The following is a 25,394-nucleotide window of genomic DNA, read 5'->3' as shown; positions in this document are numbered from 1 at the left end:
AGTTGGTTTTATTTTAATTAACCCATTTATTTGCAACAAACCATTTTGAAATTTACCATTTTCCTTTCAAATATATACACAATAAAATAAGTTTTAATATCGAAGAAACACGTAGATGGTACAAATAAATATTAACTCATAAACTTATGGGTCACGACACCAATATGCTCATGGCTGGCGCATGCGCAGTGTAAGTGCGCCTCAGACACTTTGGATGGGTGAAATGTCGTGAGTTCACGTCACCGACATGCTTATAGAAGTATATATGTGGCTATACAGCTGACGTATAGTGCTATGTATATCTTATAAGTAAAATTGAATGAATTTAGTGAAAAATTTATTTAAATATGTCCAAAATATAAAACGACAATCGATCGACAATCGTTTTTACGCGATACTTAGATAAATTTGAATCTCTATAACTATAACTGCCAATTTTTGATTCTATTGAATCTCTGGGTCATTCAGATCCAAAAATGAAATCTCATCTTTGGTTACCAAACGTTTATTTTTCCCAAAGACAGAGTTAATTCATTTTTGACTGAAAATACTGCTGCAAATTTACTGCACAGTGGCAATACTGTGTCTGGCAAGTTTTACAATTGGTTTTCCCTTTAATATAGTTGTTTTTATTTTAATTAAGACACTTATTTGCAACAAATCATTTATTTTTAATAATACACTGCAAATTAAGTAAAACATTTTGAAATATACCGTCTTCCTTTCAAATATGTACAAAGTAAAATAAATTTTAATGTCGAAGGAGTACGTAGACACGAAGTCGGTACAAATAAATATACGGTGCACTCTAATAAACTTTAGGGATACTAAATACTTAGTAAACAATAAAATAAAACTCAACTTATTTTTTTGAATCAGTCTTTGATTCTTTTGAAATTGAAATCTCATCTTTGTTTACCAAACACTTATTTGTTCCAAAGACCGATTACTTTCATTTTTGTCTAAAAATACTGCTGCACATTAGTAATATTCCGTGTCTGGTGAGTTTTATTTACAATTTATAATTGGTTTTCCCTTTAATACATTTGGTTTTATTCTAATTAACATATTTATTTGCAACAAACCATTTATTTTTAATAATACACTGCAAATTAAGTAAAACATTTCCTTTAAAATATGTACAAAATAAAATAAGTTTTGATGTCGAAGAAACACGTAAACACAAATAAATATACGGTGCACTCTAATAAACTTTAGGGATACTAAATACTTAGTAAACAATAAAATAAAACTCAACTCATTTTTCTGAATCAGTCTTTGATTCTGTTGAATCTCTGGGTCATTCGAATCCAAAATGAAATCTCATCTTTGATTATCAAACACTTATTTGTCCCAAAGACCGATTTCTTTCATTTTCGTCTGGAAATACTGCTGCAAATTTACTGCACATTGGTAATATTCTGTCTCTGGGGAGTTATACAATTTACAATTGGTAAAAATGCGGGTCATGTCTGCGATGAACAACCTCCTGGACACGTAGTATCTGTTTCTCAATCGCTCTCCCATCGTCCTCAAGTCTAAAAAATATTTATTAGGTTTAATGTGACGATGATTAAGGATATTGCGTACCCATGGGATATTTAATGTGAAAATAGTAATCTTTGACTTCGTTCTTGTCAACTGGTTGTCTAAATGGCCACGAGTCTTCGTGTACATTGACGGCATTCAAAACTGTCCTCAACATCCTCGCCAAGTTATCAATGTCCTGTGATTCCTCCAGCTGTTGCCCCCGGGTCGTCCTGTTCGTCGGCCTCCAACCGGTTTCCTGCAGCCCAGGTATGGATTCCACGGGAATGCTACGCACACCTTCCTTGAAAAATGTAAGGCCAGGGTGCACTTTGGACACCTGCTGCTGTTGCTGGTATATCAGCTGCTTCACCAGCTTCTTCTGCCTCCTTACAATCGACGTGAACTCCGTGTAAATGATCTTGGGGTTCAGCTCGCAGTGCATCAGTGTGGCACCTTCGTATTCCTTTATATAACCCTGGTATAGGACCCTGTTCATTTTGATTTCCTTAGAGAAGCCTTGCCTTTCGAAATACCCTGTTAAATATTAATTAATAAGAGTGGTAATGGGAGGTTTAGGTGTGGTGTGTTACCTATGGCGTTTTGGTCTCCAAATGCCAAAAAATGTAGGATACCCTTAGATATGTGGTAGTCCTTAAGATGGTTCATCAGATGGGCGCCGTAGCCTTTCATCTGTTCACTGAAAGTGAGCGCACAAAATACTATTTCCGTGAAACCCTGGGTGGGAAACGGACGGAAACAAATCCCTCCAATCGGCCTTCCGTTCTTAATTAAAGCTATTGTCTTGTGTTTCCTGAAACCATCACGCAGATTAATAAACGCAATATCGACTGGTCCCATTGTTTACGTACGGATCAAAGAGCAATTGTGTGATGTATTCAACGGGCATCCTGGGCAACTGTCGCGAGAACACGTTCTGCAATCCAATCAGCCACAGCATCGTGTTCTTGGTCACCGGTTCCGTTAAGCTATTACCGATAACGTGCATCTCGATCACCTTCCTCATCTCCTCCATTTTCGGCGTCTCGTCCGTCGGCGCCGCATTTTCAGCAAACATCTGAAAACCAACGTTACACATTGTAAAAACCAATAAACGAGTTATCTTACGTCTGAGCCGCTTTTATAACTGGGACCGTCGATCGTGGCAATAACTTCCGCCACAGTTTCCATCGGGATGTCCTCGAATTGTTCTTCGGAGACGATTTTCCGTCGCTTCTCTCGCACGTCGGTCCTCATGCTTTTGCCGGCACTGGGATTTTTCTCTCCCTCCGATTTTCCGGTGGAAACTGAAACGGGGAGGAGCACACGTTTGAACAAATCATTCTTCTTGGTACTCGTAATGTGATTAATTGTTTTTTAATGATAATGCAATGCGTATGACGCTTACACGGCTTTCTTAAACAAACAGTAATAATTATAATTATTATTTATTAATGGATCTCGAGTAACAACGTAACAACGTTTAATTGCTCTGTAAAATGGGATAATTAAATGATACACAATATGACCAATAATTATTATATATGTAACAGAGAGTGACATATAAACCACTTATATAATTATATTTCTTCGCTGTAAGAAAATGCGAAATACCACGTCAATTTGAATCTAAATCCGGCAACAAACTTGAACTGTTCGTATGTTTACATAAAACAATTGACCTATTTAAATTCCTTGAATGCATTATAAATATTGATATTTCCAGACCGAGTTTGAACTATATTTAATGCAATTCCACACGAAATTTAATAACATACCATTATTGATTTCTGTTAGGCGGATTCAATTATAAGTTCACTATTAAACTTGATTATTGTTTGATAAATTTGAAATGCGGAGCGAATACACAGTGTGCGGCCTCAAATGTGATCATTTTATTAATAAAAAATACATCTATTAATGTAATAAAAAAAAATATTGTGGTATATTAATGATTTTTAGCTACGAGAGTTTATGTTTCATTTTTGCCAGCAAATAAATTTGATTACTGTTTATTAAATTGAAACTCTGGATGAACAACAATTTTTATATTGAAAGTTTTTAACTAGCAAAGCAATTAAAATAATAAAACTAAAGTATTTTTATTAAAAAGAGTAATAAACGAATGTTTTTATTTATACAATTTTATTAGTAATTAAAGCTAGTTTGTTAAACTGAAATTTTGGATATAAATCTTTTGACCTTCAAATGTCAATCAATTTTATTAATGAACTATACATGTTAATTAATAATGTAATAAAATTAAAATATTTCATTATAAAAAATTATATTAATATTTTTAAGTATCAGAGTTTCTATTCTATTTTTTCTAGCAATTAAACTTGATTACTCTTAATTAAATTGAATTTCTTTGTTGAAAGCTTCAAATTATTAATAAAAAATATACGTGATTTAATTAAAATAATAAAATTTAAGTATTTTTCTATTAAAAAGAGTAATAAACGAATGTTTTTATGTTACTAGAGTTTCTGTTATTATTTAAACGATTTTATTAGCAATTAAAGTTGATCATAGTTTGTTAAACTGAAATTCTGGATATAAATCCTGTGGGCTTCAAATGTGTCAATTTTATTAATGAAAAATACGTATCAATTAATTAATGTCATAAAATCAAAATATTTCATAATAAAAAATTAATATATATTAATATTTTTAGTTACAAGAGTTTATATCTAATTTTTTCTAACAATTAACCTTGATTACTCTTAATTAAGTTGAAATTCTGGATGCACAAGTATTTTTATACTAAAAATTGTTATAAACTAATATTTTTCATTATCAGATTTCATAATTTTATTTTTAATGTTTTTAATAGTAATTAAACTTGATTAGTTTGCTAAATTGAAATTCTCGACATAAACATTGTGAGCCTCAAATGTGCTAATTTCATTAATGAAAAATATACGTGATTTAATTAAAATAATAAAATTTAAGTATTTTTCTATTAAAAAGAGTAATAAACGAATGTTTTTACGTTACTAGAGTTTCTGTTTTTATTTAAACGATTTTATTAGCAATTAAAGTTGATCATAGTTTGTTAAACTGAAATTCTGGATATAAATCCTGTGGGCTTCAAATGTGTCAATTTTATTAATGAAAAATACGTATCAATTAATTAATGTCATAAAATCAAAATATTTCATAATAAAAAATTAATATATATTAATATTTTTAGTTACAAGAGTTTATATCTAATTTTTTCTAACAATTAACCTTGATTACTCTTAATTAAGTTGAAATTCTGGACGCACAAGTATTTTTATACTAAAAATTGTTATAAACGAATATTTTTCATTATCAGATTTCATAATTTTATTTTTAATGTTTTTAATAGTAATTAAACTTGATTAGTTTGCTAAATTGAAATTCTCGACATAAACATTGTGAGCTCAAATGTGCTAATTTCATTAATGAAAAATATACGTGATTTAATTAAAATAATAAAATTTAAGTATTTTTCTATTAAAAAGAGTAATAAACGAATGTTTTTATGTTACTAGAGTTTCTGTTTTTATTTAAACGATTTTATTAGCAATTAAAGTTGATCATAGTTTGTTAAACTGAAATTCTGGATATAAATTCTGTGGGCTTCAAATGTGTCAATTTTATTAATGAAAAATACGTGTCAATTAATTGATGTCGTAAAATCAAAATATTTCATAATAAAAAATTAATATATATTAATATTTTTAGTTACAAGAGTTTATATCTAATTTTTTCTAACAATTAACCTTGATTACTCTTAATTAAGTTGAAATTCTGGACGCACAAGTATTTTTATACTAAAAATTGTTATAAACGAATATTTTTCATTATCAGATTTCATAATTTTATTTTTAATGTTTTTAATAGTAATTAAACTTGATTAGTTTGCTAAATTGAAATTCTCGACATAAACATTGTGAGCTCAAATGTGCTAATTTCATTAATGAAAAATATACGTGATTTAATTAAAATAATAAAATTTAAGTATTTTTCTATTAAAAAGAGTAATAAACGAATGTTTTTATGTTACTAGAGTTTCTGTTTTTATTTAAATGATTTTATTAGCAATTAAAGTTGATCATAGTTTGTTAAACTGAAATTCTGGATATAAATTCTGTGGGCTTCAAATGTGTCAATTTTATTAATGAAAAATACGTGTCAATTAATTGATGTCGTAAAATCAAAATATTTCATAATAAAAAATTAATATATATTAATATTTTTAGTTACAAGAGTTTATATCTAATTTTTTCTAACAATTAACCTTGATTACTCTTAATTAAGTTGAAATTCTGGACGCACAAGTATTTTTATACTAAAAATTGTTATAAACGAATATTTTTCATTATCAGATTTCATAATTTTATTTTTAATGTTTTTAATAGTAATTAAACTTGATTAGTTTGCTAAATTGAAATTCTCGACATAAACATTGTGAGCCTCAAATGTGCTAATTTCATTAATGAAAAATATACGTGATTTAATTAAAATAATAAAATTTAAGTATTTTTCTATTAAAAAGAGTAATAAACGAATGTTTTTACGTTACTAGAGTTTCTGTTTTTATTTAAACGATTTTATTAGCAATTAAAGTTGATCATAGTTTGTTAAACTGAAATTCTGGATATAAATCCTGTGGGTTTCAAATGTGTCAATTTTATTAATGAAAAATACGTATCAATTAATTAATGTCATAAAATCAAAATATTTCATAATAAAAAATTAATATATATTAATATTTTTAGTTACAAGAGTTTATATCTAATTTTTTCTAACAATTAACCTTGATTACTCTTAATTAAGTTGAAATTCTGGACGCACAAGTATTTTTATACTAAAAATTGTTATAAACGAATATTTTTCATTATCAGATTTCATAATTTTATTTTTAATGTTTTTAATAGTAATTAAACTTGATTAGTTTGCTAAATTGAAATTCTCGACATAAACATTGTGAGCCTCAAATGTGCTAATTTCATTAATGAAAAATATACGTGATTTAATTAAAATAATAAAATTTAAGTATTTTTCTATTAAAAAGAGTAATAAACGAATGTTTTTACGTTACTAGAGTTTCTGTTTTTATTTAAACGATTTTATTAGCAATTAAAGTTGATCATAGTTTGTTAAACTGAAATTCTGGATATAAATCCTGTGGGCTTCAAATGTGTCAATTTTATTAATGAAAAATACGTATCAATTAATTAATGTCATAAAATCAAAATATTTCATAATAAAAAATTAATATATATATATTAATATTTTTAGTTACAAGAGTTTATATCTAATTTTTTCTAACAATTAACCTTGATTACTCTTAATTAAGTTGAAATTCTGGATGCACAAGTATTTTTATACTAAAAATTGTTATAAACGAATATTTTTCATTATCAGATTTCATAATTTTATTTTTAATGTTTTTAATAGTAATTAAACTTGATTAGTTTGCTAAATTGAAATTCTCGACATAAACATTGTGAGCCTCAAATGTGCTAATTTCATTAATGAAAAATATACGTGATTTAATTAAAATAATAAAATTTAAGTATTTTTCTATTAAAAAGAGTAATAAACGAATGTTTTTACGTTACTAGAGTTTCTGTTTTTATTTAAACGATTTTATTAGCAATTAAAGTTGATCATAGTTTGTTAAACTGAAATTCTGGATATAAATCCTGTGGGTTTCAAATGTGTCAATTTTATTAATGAAAAATACAAGTCAATTAATTAATGTAGTAAAATCAAAATATTTCATAATAAAAAACTGAGATATATTAATATTTTTAGTCACCAGAGTTTATATTTAATTTTTTCTAACAATTAAACTTGATTACTCTTAATTAAGTTGAAATTCTGGATACAAAAGTATTTTTATACTAAAAATTGTAATAAACGAATAATTTTCATTATCAGATTTCATAATTTTATTTTCAAGGTTTTTATTAGTAGTTAAACTTGATTAGTTAGCTAAATTGAAATTCTCGACATACACATTGTGAACTTCAAATGTGCTAACTTTATTAATGAAAAATATATGTAATTTCATTAAAATAATAAAACTTAAGTATTTTTGCATTAAAAAGAGTAATAAAAGAATGATTTTTCGTTATTAGAGTTTCTGTTTTAATTTAAATGATTTTTATTAGCAATTAAAGTTGATTATAATTTGTTAAATTGAAATTCTGGATCCTGTGAGCTCAATTCATCAATTTTATTAGTGAAATATATATGACAATTAATTAACGTAATAAAATCAAAATATTTTATTACAGAAAATATATTAATTAATGTTTTTTAATTACCAGAGTTTATACAGTGGTGGAAAAATACATAATTTAATCAAAATTGCATGTACAGTGGTGGACAAATATTTTCCCTAGTGTGTTGCAAATTTGAACAAATCTAATTTACTGCAGGATCGGTCGATTAATTACAATGATTATTACAATTTTTTCTTTTTTTTATATAAAAAATTAACCAATTTGATCTGGAGAAAAGTATGAAATATATTATTAATGTTCAAATATTTATATAATATAAATTATAGATTAAATTGCACCGACATTTCCTTCGTGATTTATCTTAATATTTTACGAGGACCTTTGAGGAAGAGCCCTTTTATAATTTTGTCCATCTTGGAAGTTGTTTTCAGTGAACACCATGGCTTGCGTCGATTTTCAACACTACCTAGAGTATGTAATTTACACGAAATCATCGAGACGGCACTCTGAGTAATATTTAATGTTTTCGCCACGTCACATTAAGTTCGGCCACTTTCACAGTACAACTGCTGCTTCCCTAAATTGAAGTGAAAAATAAACGTATTACTACGTTGAAACCGACCGGAAATGTTAAGAATTTAAGTACAACTGAAGGCAAATAATTTTCTTTATCTTTTTTCCAAGACAAAGAACGTATCAGATAATGAATTTGTTTACCAACATTTCAACAGAAACAAACAATTCTAGGATATAAAAATCCAATTTTTAAAAATAATCCATACTTTTTTCCATCACTGTCTTTTATTTTTGCTAACAATTAAAAAAAAATATATTAAAAAAATAATAATAAACGAATGTTTTTTCCTTACTAGAGTTTTTGTTTTTATTTCGACGATTTTTATTAACAATCAGTAGTTTGTTAAATTGAAAGTCTAGTTATAAACTCTGTGAGCTCCAAATCAATTTTATTAATGAAAAATGCACATAATTAATTAATATAATAAGATTAACAATATTTTAAACTAAAATCAAAATTCCAAAAACAATTATGTAGTGTTCTCTAGACATAACAAAATTAGATGTTTGACAATTATCAATTGTTTCCTTTGAGAAACGTAAATGAGTCTTATTGATCACATTGTTGTAAGGAACCAATAAATGGGTTGATTACGACTGTTTCCTTGAGTTTCAACATTGGGTTAAAGCTGTCATGAAAAACTAACTCAAAGACTCTTTAATCCAATCCAGCAAAACATTAAATTAAGATTTCTAGATTAAAATAAGACAATTAAGAAGCATTTCATATTCTATAAAAAGGTTTTTTTGTAGAGGAAGTAGAAGTTATTAACACACTTTAAACTGACAGAACATAATACAATTTATAACTCATCTTTTATATTTTTACCATTTATTCGTTGAAATATTTTAAGAATTGTTTCGACTTTAAACTTCATCAACTCAATTAGTTTTCACCTGATAGAAATAAATTAAGTACCATTGGAAATATAATTTAATTACCTTCCTAATTATTAACAATATTTTAAACTAAAATCAAAATTCCAAAAACAATTATGAAGTGTTCTCTACAAATAACAAAATAAGATGTTTAACAATGATTAATTGTTTACTTTGAGCAACGTTTATGAGTCTTATTGATCACATTGTGGTATGGGACCAATAAATGGGTTGATTACGACTGTTGGGTTGAAGCTGGTAAACCTAGCAAAACAATAATTAAAAAATATGTTTCATGAGAAACTCACTCAACTCTTTAATCCATATAAAAGGCGTTTTGCTTCTTCATAAAAAAGTAAGACAATATATCACATAAGAAACTCAAAGAAGAAATGTTGACTATTTTTTAGTTTTCTCATTGTCTAATTTTTTATGTAATAAACTGAAGAGGACATTTTCTTCAGTTTCAAAAGGACACAATTATTTTATTGATAGCACGAATAAATTATTTATAAAACGTTAATACAAAATTGTTGATTACTTTGTTGCATAAAAATTATAAAATAATTTATTTAATAGTTAAAAAATAGATTAAATATACACTATAGCTTATATGTAAAGCATATACATAACTTTTTATTCCGAGTTGAATTCATACGTAAATTCAATACAGTTGATTTTATAATTTATGATGTGTCCGACATCTTTCTTTAAAGCTAAAAATGACTATCTAAACAAATTTCTAAAGTTACTCTACATATGAACAATAATGTATATTTTATAGAATAAGAATATTGTAGTTTGTATAATACTGTATAAAACGGCAGTAAATTAATATTATTTTAACAGTTCATATTAAATAAAAGAGTTATGGCTAAAATATTTAACAATTTAAGAAGTTTCTATATAATGATAGAAATAAATTAAGTACCATTAGAAATATAATTTAATTACCTTATTAATATTTTAAACTAAAATCAAAAATGCACATAATTAATTAATATAATAAGATGTAAGTGCACCTCGAAAATGGTAAAAACAACATACTATGATATTAGTTTTACGATTTTTCCCCACAATAAAACTTGATTACTGTTTATTAAATTAGAAATAATGAGCCTAAACATTGTAAGCCTCGAATTCACTAATTATGTTAATGAAGAATGCATGTAACTACATTAAACGTTGTAGTTTTATTAGTAAAATGTCACAAACAGTTGTAACTTACACTTGGACTTAGCGGACTCCAACAGCTGCTGAAAATGCGGACTGGTGGTCTTGAAGTTGGGATCCCAAATAGGAGAGTTGGGTGCATAGATCTCCTCGTCGAGCGTCTTCAGGAAGGGCGGAAAGTTGGTGAGCAACAGCACCCGCCTCTCAGGCGGCATCGAGTCCCTATCTCTGTGGAACTCGTCCATGATCTGCTTGCGTAGATAGTTGAAGACGGCCCGGAGCAACGTGCGTCCGAACACCATCGTCGTGTCGTGGTGCTGAAGGGAGTCGCAGAACGTTGGCACGTAGCAGAACACCAGCCATCTAAAAGAACGGCAACAATTAGTATTTGTAAGTCCACTTGAGGTGGATGATCCTGTGTTTTGTTGGTGAATGCATTCCCTGTAAACGTGCAACAACTAGTACTAGCAGTACATGATTATGGTCTGGCTACGTTTGTTAACATGCAAAGAAAAAGCTTGGAGCTTTGGATACCTAGTGTACTCGATCCTGTAAACGGCGGCCTGTTCGTGGGTGACGATGTGTTTTTGGGTGCTGGGCGACGGAAACACCCACGTGTTGAGACAGTGGAATAGGATCTTGGTCAGTTCGTACATGGTGCCCCATTCTTGTTGGGCGATGTGGGAGAACTTGTAGACGAGCAGATTGGTGACCGCCTTGTGGATGCTCGGTTCCTCGAACGGCGGCTGACCCAGCGGTCCCTCCACCACCGGTTGGTCCCACGTTATCACGCATTTTCGCAACAACTAAAAATGCGTGCATGTGTAATGTGTTTGTGTGTGTGTGTCAATGTCGTTTTATTCAGTTATCAGTCTTGACAATTCATTGTTAATAAACTAAAGTAAATTTAAACGGCTATAATAAACTGATTGTGCTGATAAAACGTACGAGTGTATCAAAGTGTTGTTTTTGTTTTTCATCAAACCCGCTTAAAAAACTTATCTGGATATTTAGACAAGCATAATAAACCACTTAATAATAAATGAAAACATGAATCAGTTATTAATTGATAATAATATATTAATTTTAGCCTCTATGTGGGTGGCATTTCTCTTGCTGCGTCACTTACCTTTACTTTAATTAGTAAGCCACGAAGTAATATTAATTATAAATCGATGAAGCGTGTTTTTATTGCTTTTATCCGTTACCCAATCATCCTCAATACCACAGTTATTATCAGTATTAAAATTAAATATTAATACAGTACAATTTTACAAAGAATATTTTTATTCAATAATGTAGATAATCAAAAGTCAATATAAAAAATTAAATATTTCTGTTTACAGATGGATCTATATTTTCCCTAAACAGACATAAATATGTCCGTGTGTTTCCATCGCCAAATGAAAGATATGTTCAATGTAGCTTCGTAAATATCACTTTATTTGGTGAGGACTTCATTATGGTGTGGGGAGGCATTTCTTTAACAGCACGTACAGACTTGGTGGTGATAAATAATGGGAACATTAATGATGAGGGTTACTCTTTAGACAATGTAGAAGAACATGTCGTCATATATGTCCAAATTATTTACTAATGCAGGATAATGCTATGGTCTGGTCAGCACACTTTCCAGACCTTAACCCAATTGAACATGTTTGGGACATTATTGGGAGACGTTTAAGGGACTAACAGTCCTAACAGTCTGAATAACTTAGAGGATGTGGAGTGTCTTCTACTCGAAATTTGGACCAAAATGAAATTTGAACCCTGATTTTGAGTATGAACAGAAGATATGAGGCAGTCTTTCGTAGTAGAGATAGAAATACCCCATAAGTTCAAATTTTCATTTTATATAAACATCAAATTTTGTTAATTTTTAAATAAATATACAAATAATAGTCAATTATTATCGGAATTTGTTGGAAAAGTGTATTTTTATTGCTTTACATTAATAATGAATTAAAGCAGCTTTCTCTATCTTTTGTAGGATAATTTATGTGTACTGAAGACGAAAAACATGCGTATTTTTTTTCAACTTGAATGAACCGTCCGTCCAGATTGAGATAAATTATATTTCGTTAGAATGTTGATTAAATTACTCGTCCAACTGTACTCAATTTGTTTTGATCAGATCAAAAATAAAGTTACGGCTGATAAAAGATCTAATCCTTACAAATTTTAACAGCGACAGATAAATCTAGTAACTAATGTTTTATTTATATTTCTATCCTTAAGTTTATTCAAACATTTCAAACCTCGGTGGAGCATGTAAAAGATTAATAATAAATATAATTCGTAATTGCTCCGTAAAGAATATTTTACGATGGAGTGGTAATATATTGTACAACAACAACTAATTTATTGAATATTTAAGGAGTTTACGTAGCAGTATCCGGGAGTTGTTAACAAATTCATGGGAACATTCAAATGTGCGAATTATGTTAAGCATACTTGTTCAAAGTACAACGCAATTTGTAGGCACGACCAGCAAAACATTTCCAGATTAAAATAAGGCCATTAAGAGGCATTTCATATTCTATCAAAAGGTTTTTTTTGTAGAGGAAGGTGAAATTGTTAACACACTTTAAACTGACAAAACATAATACAATTTATAACTCATCTTTTATAATTTTACCATTTATTCGTTGAAATATTTTAAGAATTGTTTCGACTTAGAAATAAATTAAGTGCCATTAGAAATATAATTTAATTACCTTCCTAATTATTAACAATATTTTAAACTAAAATCAAAATTCCAAAAACAATTATACAGTGTTCTCCACACATAACAAAATTAGACGTTTGACAATTATTAATTGCTTCCTTTAAGCAACGTAAATGAGTCTTATTGATCACATTGTTGTATGGGACCAATAAATTGGTTGATCACGACTGTTTCCTGGAGTTTCAACATTGGGTTAAAACTGTCATGAAAAACTTACTCAAAGACTCTTTAAACCAATCCAGCAAAACATTAAATTTAGATTTATAGATTGAAATAAGGCAATTAAGAAACATTTCATATTCTATCAAGAGGTTTTTTTGTAGAGGAAGTTGAAATTGTTAACACGCTTTAAACTCACAAAACATAGTACAATTTACAACTCGTCCTTTATATTTTTACCATTTATTCATTGAAATATATAAAGAATAGTTTCGACTTTAAACTTCATCAACTCAATTAGTTTTCACCTGATAGAAATTAATTAAGTACCATTGGAAATATAATTTAATTACCTTCCTAATTATTAACAATATCTTTAAACTAAAATCAAAATTCCAAAAACAATTATGTAGTGTTCTCTACACATAACAAAATTAGATGTTTGACAATTATCAATTGTTTCCTTTGAACAACGTAAATGAGTCTTATTGATCACATTATGGTATGGGACCAATAAATGGGTTGATCACCACTGTTTCCTGGAGTTTCAACATTGGGTTAAAGCTGTCATGAAAAACTTACTCAAAGACTCTTTAATCCACTCCAGCCAAACATTAAATTTAGACTTATAGATTGAAATAAGACAATTAAGAAGCATTTCATATTCTATCAAAAGGTTTTTTTGTAGAGGAAGTTGAAATTGTTAACACACTTTAAACTCATAAAACATAATACAATTTACAACTCCTCCTTTATATTTTTACCATTTATTCGTTGAAATATATAAAGAATAGTTTCGACATCATCAACTCAATTAGTTTTCACCTGACAGAAATAAATTAAGTACCATTGGAAATATAATTTAATTACCTTCCTAATTATTACCAATATTTTAAACTAAAATCAAAATTTCAAAAACAATTATGTAGTGTTCTCTACACATAACAAAATTAGACGTTTGACAATTATTAATTAAATTGAGCAAAGTAAATGAGTCTTATTGATCTCATTGTTGTATGGGACCAATAAATGGGTTAATTACAACTGTTTCCTCGAATCTCAACAAGACTCTTTAATCTACATAAAAGGTGTTCTGTTTGTAAGACCATATATCACATAAGAAACTCAAAGAAGAAATGTTAAATGAGAGATTTCATCTCATTCTACACATTCTCATATTTCTACACATGACTATTGTTTAGTTTTCTCATTTTTTATGTAATAAAGGATTTCCGAAGAAAAGATCAAAACTGAAAAGGATATTTTCTTCAGTTTTAAAAGGACACAATTATTTTACTGGTAGCACGAATAAATTATTTGCAAAACGTTGATACAAAATTGTTGATTACTTTGTTGCATAAAAATTATAGAATAATGTATTTAATAGTAAAAAAAATAGATTAAATATACATTATAGCTTATATGTAGAGCAACAAATTAAAAAACATAATTATTTTATTAAATGAACGATTTTTTTGATGTAAATTAATTTTGTAATTATTAAATGTGTAAACATTATATAATTACCCTTTATATAGGGATACCTTTATTTACATAGTTTTTATATAACTTTTTATTCCGAGCTGAGTTTATACGTAAATTCAATACAGTTAATTTTATAATTAGTTGATGTGTCCGACATCTTTCCTTAAAGCTAAAAATGCCTATTTAAACAAATTTCTAAAGTTACTCTACATATGTACAACAGTGTATAATATTTTATAGAATAAGAATATTGTAGTTTGTATAATACTATATAAAAAGGCAGTAAATTAATATTATTTTAACAGTTCATATTAAATAAAAGAGTTATGGCTAAAATATTTAACATTTTAAGAAGTTTCTATAATAATGTCTGCCACTGTAATTATTATAATAATTGTTACTTTATAATTTTTAACAAATGTTCTAAAACAATTAATTGAGCGTGATTTAAAACGTTAAAACAAAGTAAATTCGTCCCACTTTTGTTATTACAACAAAACAAACACCCATAGTAAAATAATCAACATAAATAATAGGAAATGTTAATTGTGCGATAACAATTATCGCGGTTTAGCTAAAACACTAAATAAAAAACGCACCAAAGAGTTAAAAACTCGATAATCCGAATGCGAATTGATCGATCTAAAAATACGGACAAATTGCCGGCCACTTGATGCCCGGCCGCGAAAATAATCTCTTTAAGTGGCCAGTTCAATTAACCAAAGTTTTATTTTCAGCCATCGTGACGCCGTTTTGTGTTGTCCGTATGTATGAATCGATTGTGTGTGTGTGTGTGCACATTTACATGATGCCGTCGCGTCCGTGCCGACATAATTGGCTCGAACATAGAAAATAATGGAACTGCCCCGTTTCGGGCCCTTATCCCGTGCGTGATGTTGGATAATCTGTCGGGACGCGCCAATATAAATAAAACTTGTCGACTCAATTTCGTTTTTCTTGTCCTTATTTATCGTCCTGTCTGGGTAAATGGCTTTTCAAATTCGGTCCAATTTTTCCTGCGAGACTGTTATGGTGGTTTATTGGCGTTATCTGGACGCTTAAGCAGGATTTATGTCGAGTGCGGGTTAAAATGGTATTCGTTTGGCAAACACTTGTTGTTAGTCCAAGTCTTAGACACACATTTACACCTTATTATATTATAAAACAAATTTGTTTGTTTGTCCCTCGTGTCCCCGTCGTTATTTTCTCATTAACAAGAACGGTTTATTGACTACAATAAGTGAATCAACAAGTCTAGTTGAAAATATCTTTATTGTATATCTAATAAAATACAAATAGAAAATAAGCTCTCGTAAATATCTTATAAAATTTACAACAGTAATATAAATGTTTAGAGTGTACTATAAATATACTCCAAGATTAAAAGAAAATTATTGAGAATCAAATAGGAAATCAAATCGAAGGAAAATAAATAAATTGTTAATATGCTAGACAGTTTCAATAACATGGATCTGGTAAGTAGAATCTAAACACTATTGCCTTAAGTTAACATACATTACTTCGTAAAACTCCAGTTGGACGAGCAGTTTGTTTAATTTTCGTCAATATTTCGATCCATGGTACCAAAAAAACTATTGACATCAACGTAAACTCTTTTGAGGAGTCTAAGTACATACTGTTGAGGACAACAGTTTTTAAGAGAAACGTTTAAGTAACTATCACCATAAATATACAGTCAAAAAATAATAAAAAAAATCTATTCTGTAAGAGACCAGCTTGTTTTTCTTACATTAAAACAATACCATTTTTTTTAGTGTGCGATGCTACAGTATATTTTCGTGTAGGGGGGGTGGGAAAAGGTAACATACAAAAGGACGCAAAAGGATAAATGCAACATCCAAAAATCAAGTTCGTTAGAAATTGTACTAAAAAAGTAAATACTTGATACGTATTTGTAGAAGTCATTGTACAATTTTCGTAATAATTTTCTAGACAACTGCCCCTTTCTACACAGTTAAAATGTTGAGAAGCCAACTAAATTTTGTGTTACTGAATTGTGCGAACGTTTATGAAATGAACATCCTGTGTAGGTTGGCTTTAATGTGTATGTATATAAAGTTATAATATTTGGTGGCGTTTTGTACAATATAAATAAATCATATACATAGTTTTAATTGACATTTAGAAACATTTAGTTATGTTATTGAGAAAGTATATACAAAACACAAGTTTTGGTTGAAAGACAAAGAGAATATTACATATTAAAAATAGTATAAAAAACTTTAGAGCTCATATATTCCTTGTGCACCTACATTATCGGTTTCCTTAATCAAGTTCAATATTAAAACCGTCTTGTCTTACAGCCAAATTACAAAAATTAACTGTCACAATATTTACAATTAATTAATTTTAGTAGGTACTATTTTCATACACAATCTTTCTTTTTTTGAGCACATTCTATGTGTACATAATTTAATTCTTGGACCCCGATATTTATGTATTTATATCAATCAGCCGACCACCTAAAAAAAATATCTAGATCTTTTTTAACACCTCGATTCTGTACACATAAAATGAACAAAATACGTCCTAATAATAAGTTTTAATTTTCTGGCGTTTTTCAACGTGTACCAGTCAATTTGTATAAAAAGCGTTAATTTATTATTGAGCACAAACCACACCAACTCTTGTAAACAATGAGTTAAATATAGTGGTTATTAAAAACATTGTGTGAACACAATCAAAACAAACTAGTTCGGAATTAAATTCTTCTCGTGTGCTCGTTAAAACAGTCTTCTGCGGTTTAATGTACGTCTTTTCTGTGTGTCGGGACAAATTCAGTCTTTGTTACGGACTTACGTCTAACAATAAGCTAAAGAATGCATCCATTTCCTGTACAAAATTAAATTATTATATTCAATCTGCTTTGATTTATGTTAACAAGGAATTTATAAACTTTGCGTGAGAGATAAGTGTTGGAAATGTTTCTAAATGTTTGTACAAGAAATCACACGTTGCACGAAATCACAATACAAGTACCCTCACAACTCCTTATATTAATATTATCCTCGTTCCTTCGCAGAAAAGAAGGAAACACAAAAGCCAAGTATTAATAAAAAATCGTTATCGCATCCTGTGTTTCAATAAATGTCCGGCCATATACGCAGCCGCACTTATTTATAGACCAGAAAATTAAAACCTTTCTACAGGGTGGCAATTAACATATCGACATTCAGGTAATCGTTATCAATTAATAAATACTCCTGATCAAATATCGACAGCGATAAGCCTAAAAGGATCCCGGGCTAAATAATTTATTGCCAGCCTGTTTACAAGCACATTAAAAACATTTTGTGAGCCCCTCATCGTCACCTACTAATACATTAGTACAATCCACATTACACATAGTGGGAAAGTATTGAACGGTAAACACATTGGTTTCAATAAATATATTCATTATATTTAAAAAATAAAGTTACAATAATAGTCGACCTATTCTAAACATACAATTTTTTTTTTTTTTGTTTTGTTAAAAGTGGGTGCGCCCTTACCCTAAAAAACGATGACTAGAACATCTCAATCGGAGATCCGCATTATAACCACGTTTCGGGCCCTTCCGAAATTGGTTGTGTGAAATTTGCAAAAGGTCTAACACCCAACAAGTCGACTTTAAATGCTCCTTTTATGGACGTCAATTTGGGTTGTCCATCTTTGGTGAATGCACAAGATGTTGTGTGTTTTGCCCATGTTAAGCCATAATGCAATGGTTTAGGTAAATGCAGCCTTTACTTATTCTATTTTAATATTTTACAACGAAATGTTAACAAGGCTGAATGCTAATAACATTTTAAGCAGCTAAAATAATTTGCTGAATACTAATGGTGTTGTGCCTTGTCCAGCAGACAACAAAGATTAAATGCAAAGAATAATAATTCATATAATAATAATAAAAATCGTTTTTTGTTATAAAACATATATAATTAACGAATTAATTTTCACAGGATTAAAATATATATAAATTAGTTATATTACAATTATTTGGTTGTAAACTTTTTACATTTTTGGCCTTGTAAATATAGAAAATTCTAACAAGTAGAATAATACTTAATAAAACACGCCGCCTTTTAAAAAATTCCACACAACTACAACCGTCCAGGAAATTAGTACAAACACACTTAGGCGTACATTAAAGTACTGGCAAATGCAGTTAGAAACAACAACAGACTTTCGTTCATTAATAGACATTGAACAACTCTACAAACAGACAGAGGGTACAAATATGGAAAAGACATCGATCTGTACTAATTCCCGGCGGTCGCATCTCAAGTAACATACAAACAGGTCCGCAAAATCCCGGAATCCGACATCAATCCGGGCGTCTTATTCAACAGTGATATAGACGTCGGTGCGCAGGGGTGCGAGAGGACGGACGCCCCTTCCCCGGGCCGATCTTCATGCGTCGCTTTCGCCGCCCTTGAGCCTGAGACGCGCGAAGTCCTCGAATATGATGTCGTCGTCGTGGTCCTGCAGCCCCCCGTCATCCGGGTCTAGTTGTATGAGATTGTTGTCGACGGGCACGTTGTTGGCGCCGTCGCCGGCGCTCTGCCGCACCGGCGACACCGGCTCCTCCTCCGGCTTGGGGTGCATGAGGATGAACGGCAGCTCGGCCACCAGGTCGCCGCCCAGCGGGAAGCCGAGGCAGAGCTTGACTTTGACTTTGTACTTGACGATTATGCCCAGGTTCTCTCGTTGTGACGGGTCGGCGATCAGCGTGCTGGACGCCAGGTTCGTGTCTTCGTGCTTGAGCTGCCCGTCGAGGGCCAGGCCCCACTTGTCCTTGTTGTTGGCCAGGAGGGGCGTCAGCGTGAACACCTTGGACAGGGAGAAGCCGGAGCCGATGGGGCAGCCCTCCTCGCTCTCGATTTCGGCCACCGTGCACTTGTATTGTGCGGTGGAAAATAGACATATATCCGCAAACTGCCTGACTGACACCTTGATCTTCTTGACTGTTCGGTTGGAGTTGTTGGCTATGTGCACGTTGACGGCGATGTTCTCGCCGTGGTGGTACAACTCCTTGTCCAGGGACGTCTCCAGATAGAGCTTGTTGGGGCTCATCATGAACTCTTTGCTCACTTCAATGGACGGTTGTTCACCTTGTTTGCTGGGTGCGTACATGATTTTGCGGATGGCCAATCTGACCGAGTTCCGCTTGTGCGGTTTGTCGTCCTGCGTTTCGGCCACGAACGCCTTCAACTCGTAGTCGACGCCGCATGGCTTGCCCGTGTCCCCCGGGGCCGGTTGCAGGGTAACGGAGGCCGGACAGTGCGGCGGTAACTCGAAGTAAAACGGAAACGCGTTCGCCCCCAACTTCTTGACCAGCCTCTCCTGGAGCCTCGTTAGCGGTCTCTTGGTGGCGTTGCCGTTGTCCTGGGGGTAGATCTGTTCGGCGGCCAGGTAGAGGTCCTTGCGGAAGGTGAGACCGAGCACGTCTAGGTCCTCGCGGCCGTAACGGAAGGCGGCCAAGACGTGACCGAACACCTTCCTGTCCTTGACGTAGTCGGGGTCGATCAGCACAACCCCGTCTATGGGGTCGACATGGGTGATGTGATCGACGAAGTCTCGCTTACCCAAGTAAACGGTGATCTTGCCGTTGGGTGAGCTCTTCTTGAACACCCTCGTGGCCTGGCGTTTGCCGCCCACATCGTCCATCGTAGCCGGGTAGGGACCGGCTGGCCCTTTCGCTAGTAACACGTCAAAACACCGCACGTACGTGATCCGTTCACTGATGCCGCGCCGACATCACATCAGCCTTGACACATCTGTTTTACCGATTTCGAAACGAATGACGTTCTATGCGATTCACTACACTTGGGCCGTGTCCGCACAGTTGCCACAATCGCCACCCTACTGACTCACACCGACCGATCGACACTGTTGCGGCTCCTCGTTGAAATTGACGCCCTTCCTGCGGCGGAACGGTGTTATTACGCGGCACGCTGACGGGGTTGGGCGTTGTTGTGATAAAGGATGGCGGTTAGATAGCGGGAGCTGCGCCACGATAAGATAGCGTTTCGCGTTGCGGACCGACGTGGGAATTGTGTACGCAAAATCACAGATTTTATATGTCGCTCTGAGAGTCGGCAACAGGGCACGACTGCCATCGTTTACGGTCGGCGCGATGCGCACCGCTATTGCGCGTGCGCACGGCTAAGACTCTATGAATCTTTGAAATGTAGATTTCGTTTTCAAAATTCAAAAATTTAAAATTTGTTTTACTTTTTAATTATATAAATATACTTTTAATTATGATAATTATAATAATTTAAAAACAATTAATTAAAATTTATTTATTAAAATTAAACTGTTGGGCAAATTTTAAAAATTAAACATTATCAAGGAAAAAATTATAGAAAAAAACATCTATAATATAAAGAAACTTTCAAATTTAATAAACATTTACATAATAAATCTCGAACACAAGTAAAAGAATCATTTTACTACATTTAAATGAAAAATCCTCGAATATGTTCGATGAGGAAAATTTTTAATTTATAATATTCAAACTTTGAGAGAAAATTGAAATTTAATAAAATTTATAACTCAGTAATTGTTTTAAAATTCCGCAAAATTTTTCAGAATTTATTTATTGCAACAGTTTAGTAAATTTTAAAAACTTTGAAGGAAAAAACATCTATAATTAGAAGAAAATTAAACACTGTTAAAAACACTTAAAAAACTTAATATTTACAAATAAAACTAGAAAAAGCTTCGTAAAAATAAATAAAATTATCCCTAAATATTTAAATTTCTACGAGAAAATTGAAAATATTTGACAAATTTTTAAAATTTCCAAGGAAAAAATTAACAAAAACATTTATGATATGAAGAAAATTACGAATTTATAAAAAACTTAAAATTTACAAAATGAAACTTGAAAAAGCTTAGTAAAAATAAATAAAATTATCCCCTAAATATTTAAAATTGTTTGAGAAAATTGAAAATATTTCATAATTTTTTGTGTAACATGAATATTTCACATTATACAAAACATAATTTCATGAATAAAATTTATATTTAAAAAATAATGCTTAAAAAGGAGAAAAATAAATAAAATTATCACTACATATTTAAAATTCTATGAGAAAATTGAAAATATTTCATAGTTTTTTGTGTAACATGAATGAATATTTTACCTTATAAAAAACATAATTTCATGAATAAAATTTATGTTTAAAATATAATGCTCAAAAAAGCTTAGAAAAATAAATAAAATTATCCTTAAATATTTAAAATTCTACGAGAAAAATGAAAATATTTCATAGTTTTTTGTGTAACATGAATATTTTACCTTATCAAAAATATAATTTCATGGATAAAATTTATATTTAAAAAGTAATGCTCAAAAAAGCTTAGAAAAATAAATAAATTATCCCAAAATATTGAAAATTCTACGAGAAAATTGAAAATATTTTATAGTTTTTTGTGTAACATGAATATTTAACCTTATAAAAAGTATAATTTCATGAATAAAATTTATATTTAAAAAATAATGCTCAAAAAAGCTTATTATCCCTGAATATTTAAATTTCTACGAGAAAATATAAATATTTTAATTTTTTATGTAACGTGGATATTTTAAAATTATTTTACCTTATAAAATACTTATGTTTCATGGAATTATTTCCATGAATAAAATTTATGTTAAAAATGCTTCTTTTTAGTTTTAATTGCAACATTATTGTTTCCAAGGAAGGGCATTTTTAATATTAATTAAATAAAATTTATAAAATTGTTTTAAAATTTAGAAAAATTTCAATAATTCATTTATTACAATTAAACAGTTTGAAATTTTTTTCAAGGAAAAAATTAAAAGGAAAACCTGTATAATTTGAAGAAATATCAAATTTATAAAAAAGTAACATTTACAAAATAAAACTTTATAAATATTGTGAAAAAAAGGTAAAATTTTATATATAAAAAATCATTAATATAATTTCCAAAATTCAAGAAAATTAAAAATATTTTTACAAATTTAAACAAAAAAGGTATAACATTATAATATTATAAATTAATATAATATATTTAAAAAAACAGTTTAAAATTATTGTATATAAAACTAAATTAATTAGGTGGTCTACATTTTAAACATCTCTAGTTGCAACGTCGCAATTCAAACGATGACGCCACCGAATAGGCGGGTAAATATGAAACGGCAATTCCGGGAAAATCAATTTCTAACGAGATCACCGTAACTGATACACTCATACTTTTTGCAGAAACGTCACGCATTTTATTCAAATTCAATTACGTAAAATTATTACTAATAAAAATTGCCCACGTGCTTGGGAAACGTTGCGGGGCAATTCAAATATTTGATCGCCGGCAAAAATTCAATGCCATAAACAAGCGTCGTACGTTAGGAAACAAATATCAGAAAGTAAGCAAATCAAAGGTCACATTTAGATATCTTGTTTTCCCCATTGATCAATGTTTACTTACCCTAAACAGATACATGTACACCTTCCTTGTGTCCTGGTCCTCCTCCTTGTTCATGGCTGTGAACATGGTGTCAACGTCCACGCACATCGCCAACAGTTTGTTAAGATCGTTGTCTGATTTGTCTCTGAGATGAGACACATGCTGGTCTAAAAACATCTGTATAAAACAGTGTCAACAATTTTGTAAAACAAACCTTACCCATCGAGTGTTTACATTTGCAATGATTATTTTCTAGTGGTGGTTCGGTTCTTTTCCATCCTATACATTCACAGCCCTCTGCCTAAAACCATTACAGTAAATAAAACGCAATAATTTATTGTTATAAATTCATACTTGACATTTGGAGTATATTGCCAATTTGGCCAGTTTCTTTTCAAGCGGTGAAGCCAATAAGCTCTGTTTTTTCAGCTTGATTTTCTGCAAATTCTGTAATCTAGAGGCATATTCCGGTTTGTTTGTTGTCGTTGTTCCCGACGACGTGCCAGGACCTTCTGTCGTATCCATCAATTCATTTTTGTCAGACATTGTTTACTGGTTGGTTTGTTTACGTTTGCTTATTTGTTGTCGTTTGGATGACTTAACCTAACTAACCTAAAAATTGTTCATTGTGTTCCTGTGTGAAGCTTGTTGTTTGTAGTTGGTTGGTTGCACGGTTTACTTAAAAAATAACATCAGAATTAAGTATAAGTAATAATAAACGTAAAAGAAAACATCGATGTAGTTTTTGACGTAACGTCAATTTTAAGGGGTACCAACTTCTAAATTGAAATTGAGGTAAGTTTAATTTCATGTAATAATATACAAAGTTTAACTCATAATTAGTTTGTATTTAATTAAACATGACGAGTATATTAAATTCTTTAAAAAATTCAGCAAAATTATCCTATTTTTAAGGGAAATTTCTAAAAATTTGGACAGAGATTACGACATCAAAATCCCTAAATCATTGAGTGGACAGGACAGGCTTCAAAACTTTTTCTTATTTTTAAGGGTTGATGGCATCATTGGATTCCTATTTGAGGCTAATTATACTGGACTTTAAAGTCTTTTCTTTTTAACAAAATTAAACAAAGTTATTTGAAATAATTATAATTTTAATTGTTTAATTACTATAAAAATGCGAAAACTTGCTAAATTAATTACACTTAACTTTAATACCACACAATAATTATTTGTCACATAATGGAAAAATCATTTAATTGTTGAAAAGATGTTAAAGAAATAAAGAAGGGATATTAAAATTAAAAAACATAAATTTTTAGAATTAAAAACTGAGTAGTTACCCAAATATTCAATAAATAAAATGTTAGAACAATGATATAATTTCAATATATCTATTTCAAATATTTTATTATTTACTTAAATATATAGTAAGAATGTAAAAATATTTTTATTTTTATGTCAACATTTACCATAAGTAAATAATAAAATAATTTACTCTTTATATAATACTTTTTATTAAGAAAAGAACAACATTACCAGATAAAATGAATATGTTTTAATAATTAAATAATGACATAAATTATATAAATAAACTTACTATGATAATAATTTGTTTGTCGTTAAAAACAACTTATACATGGAAAACTGTGCTCTGTACTTTATTTTATATTGTTTTTAATACATTTATAATTATTTGAATTTGATACATAATTAATAAAAAATAAATTTTCAAATATCAGCAATGTATGGGCATAAATTGGGATCCAACTTAAATTTGCCAAGTTGAAATTAAACAACGATTTCATTACAAATTTTGAAAATATATTGAAAGAACTTTATTGTAATAAAAATAAGGAAATTATATAAAATTAACAAGACTTTAAATATTTTATGATATTTGCTTGGCCGCTAATAAAATTGATCGGCGCCAAAAATCACCTCAATTCTCAAATATCAGCAAAGTTATGTTATAAATTGGGATGCAACTTAAATTTGCAAAGTTGAAATTAAACGATTTCTTTACAAATTTAATGGACTTTTTTGTAATAAAAATAAGGAAATTATATAAAATTAAGAAGATTTTAAATATTTTATAATATTAAGTTGGGCGCCAATGTTTAGATACCAAAAATCACCTTAAATTTTACAAAACTAATTTATACTTTAATTTTAGAAACAGTTTTTAATTGTAATTAAATAGTGGCAGTACAGTTTAAATTAACAAAATGAGATATATT

General features: G+C 30.0%; 2 protein-coding genes across 2 annotated transcripts; both read right to left on the bottom strand.

Moving 5' to 3' along the window:
• Nucleotides 1-651: 651 nt before the first annotated feature.
• LOC109603518 (histone acetyltransferase KAT2A) lies at nt 652-23,971 on the bottom strand. Its single transcript, XM_020020018.2, has 10 exons — nt 23,548-23,971; nt 23,413-23,494; nt 23,215-23,360; nt 10,917-11,188; nt 10,438-10,745; nt 2,656-2,834; nt 2,400-2,605; nt 2,121-2,341; nt 1,591-2,064; nt 652-1,538 (listed from the first exon to the last, which is right to left on the bottom strand). The coding sequence occupies exons 1-10, from the start codon at nt 23,737-23,739 to the stop codon at nt 1,345-1,347; spliced, it is 2,274 nt and encodes a 757-aa protein (XP_019875577.1). The 5' UTR covers nt 23,740-23,971; the 3' UTR covers nt 652-1,344.
• On the bottom strand, nt 16,008-20,845 carry LOC109603519 (beta-arrestin-1). The gene has a single exon (XM_020020019.2). It carries the CDS (start codon nt 20,422-20,424, stop codon nt 19,168-19,170), a length of 1,257 nt encoding a protein of 418 aa, XP_019875578.1. The 5' UTR covers nt 20,425-20,845; the 3' UTR covers nt 16,008-19,167.
• Nucleotides 23,972-25,394: the final 1,423 nt, after the last annotated feature.

Source organism: Aethina tumida, chromosome 4 (genome assembly GCF_024364675.1).
Source record: "Aethina tumida isolate Nest 87 chromosome 4, icAetTumi1.1, whole genome shotgun sequence".
In the NCBI taxonomy this organism is placed as follows: Eukaryota; Metazoa; Arthropoda; class Insecta; order Coleoptera; family Nitidulidae; genus Aethina; species Aethina tumida.
This window is presented reverse-complemented; position numbering and strand designations above follow the sequence as displayed.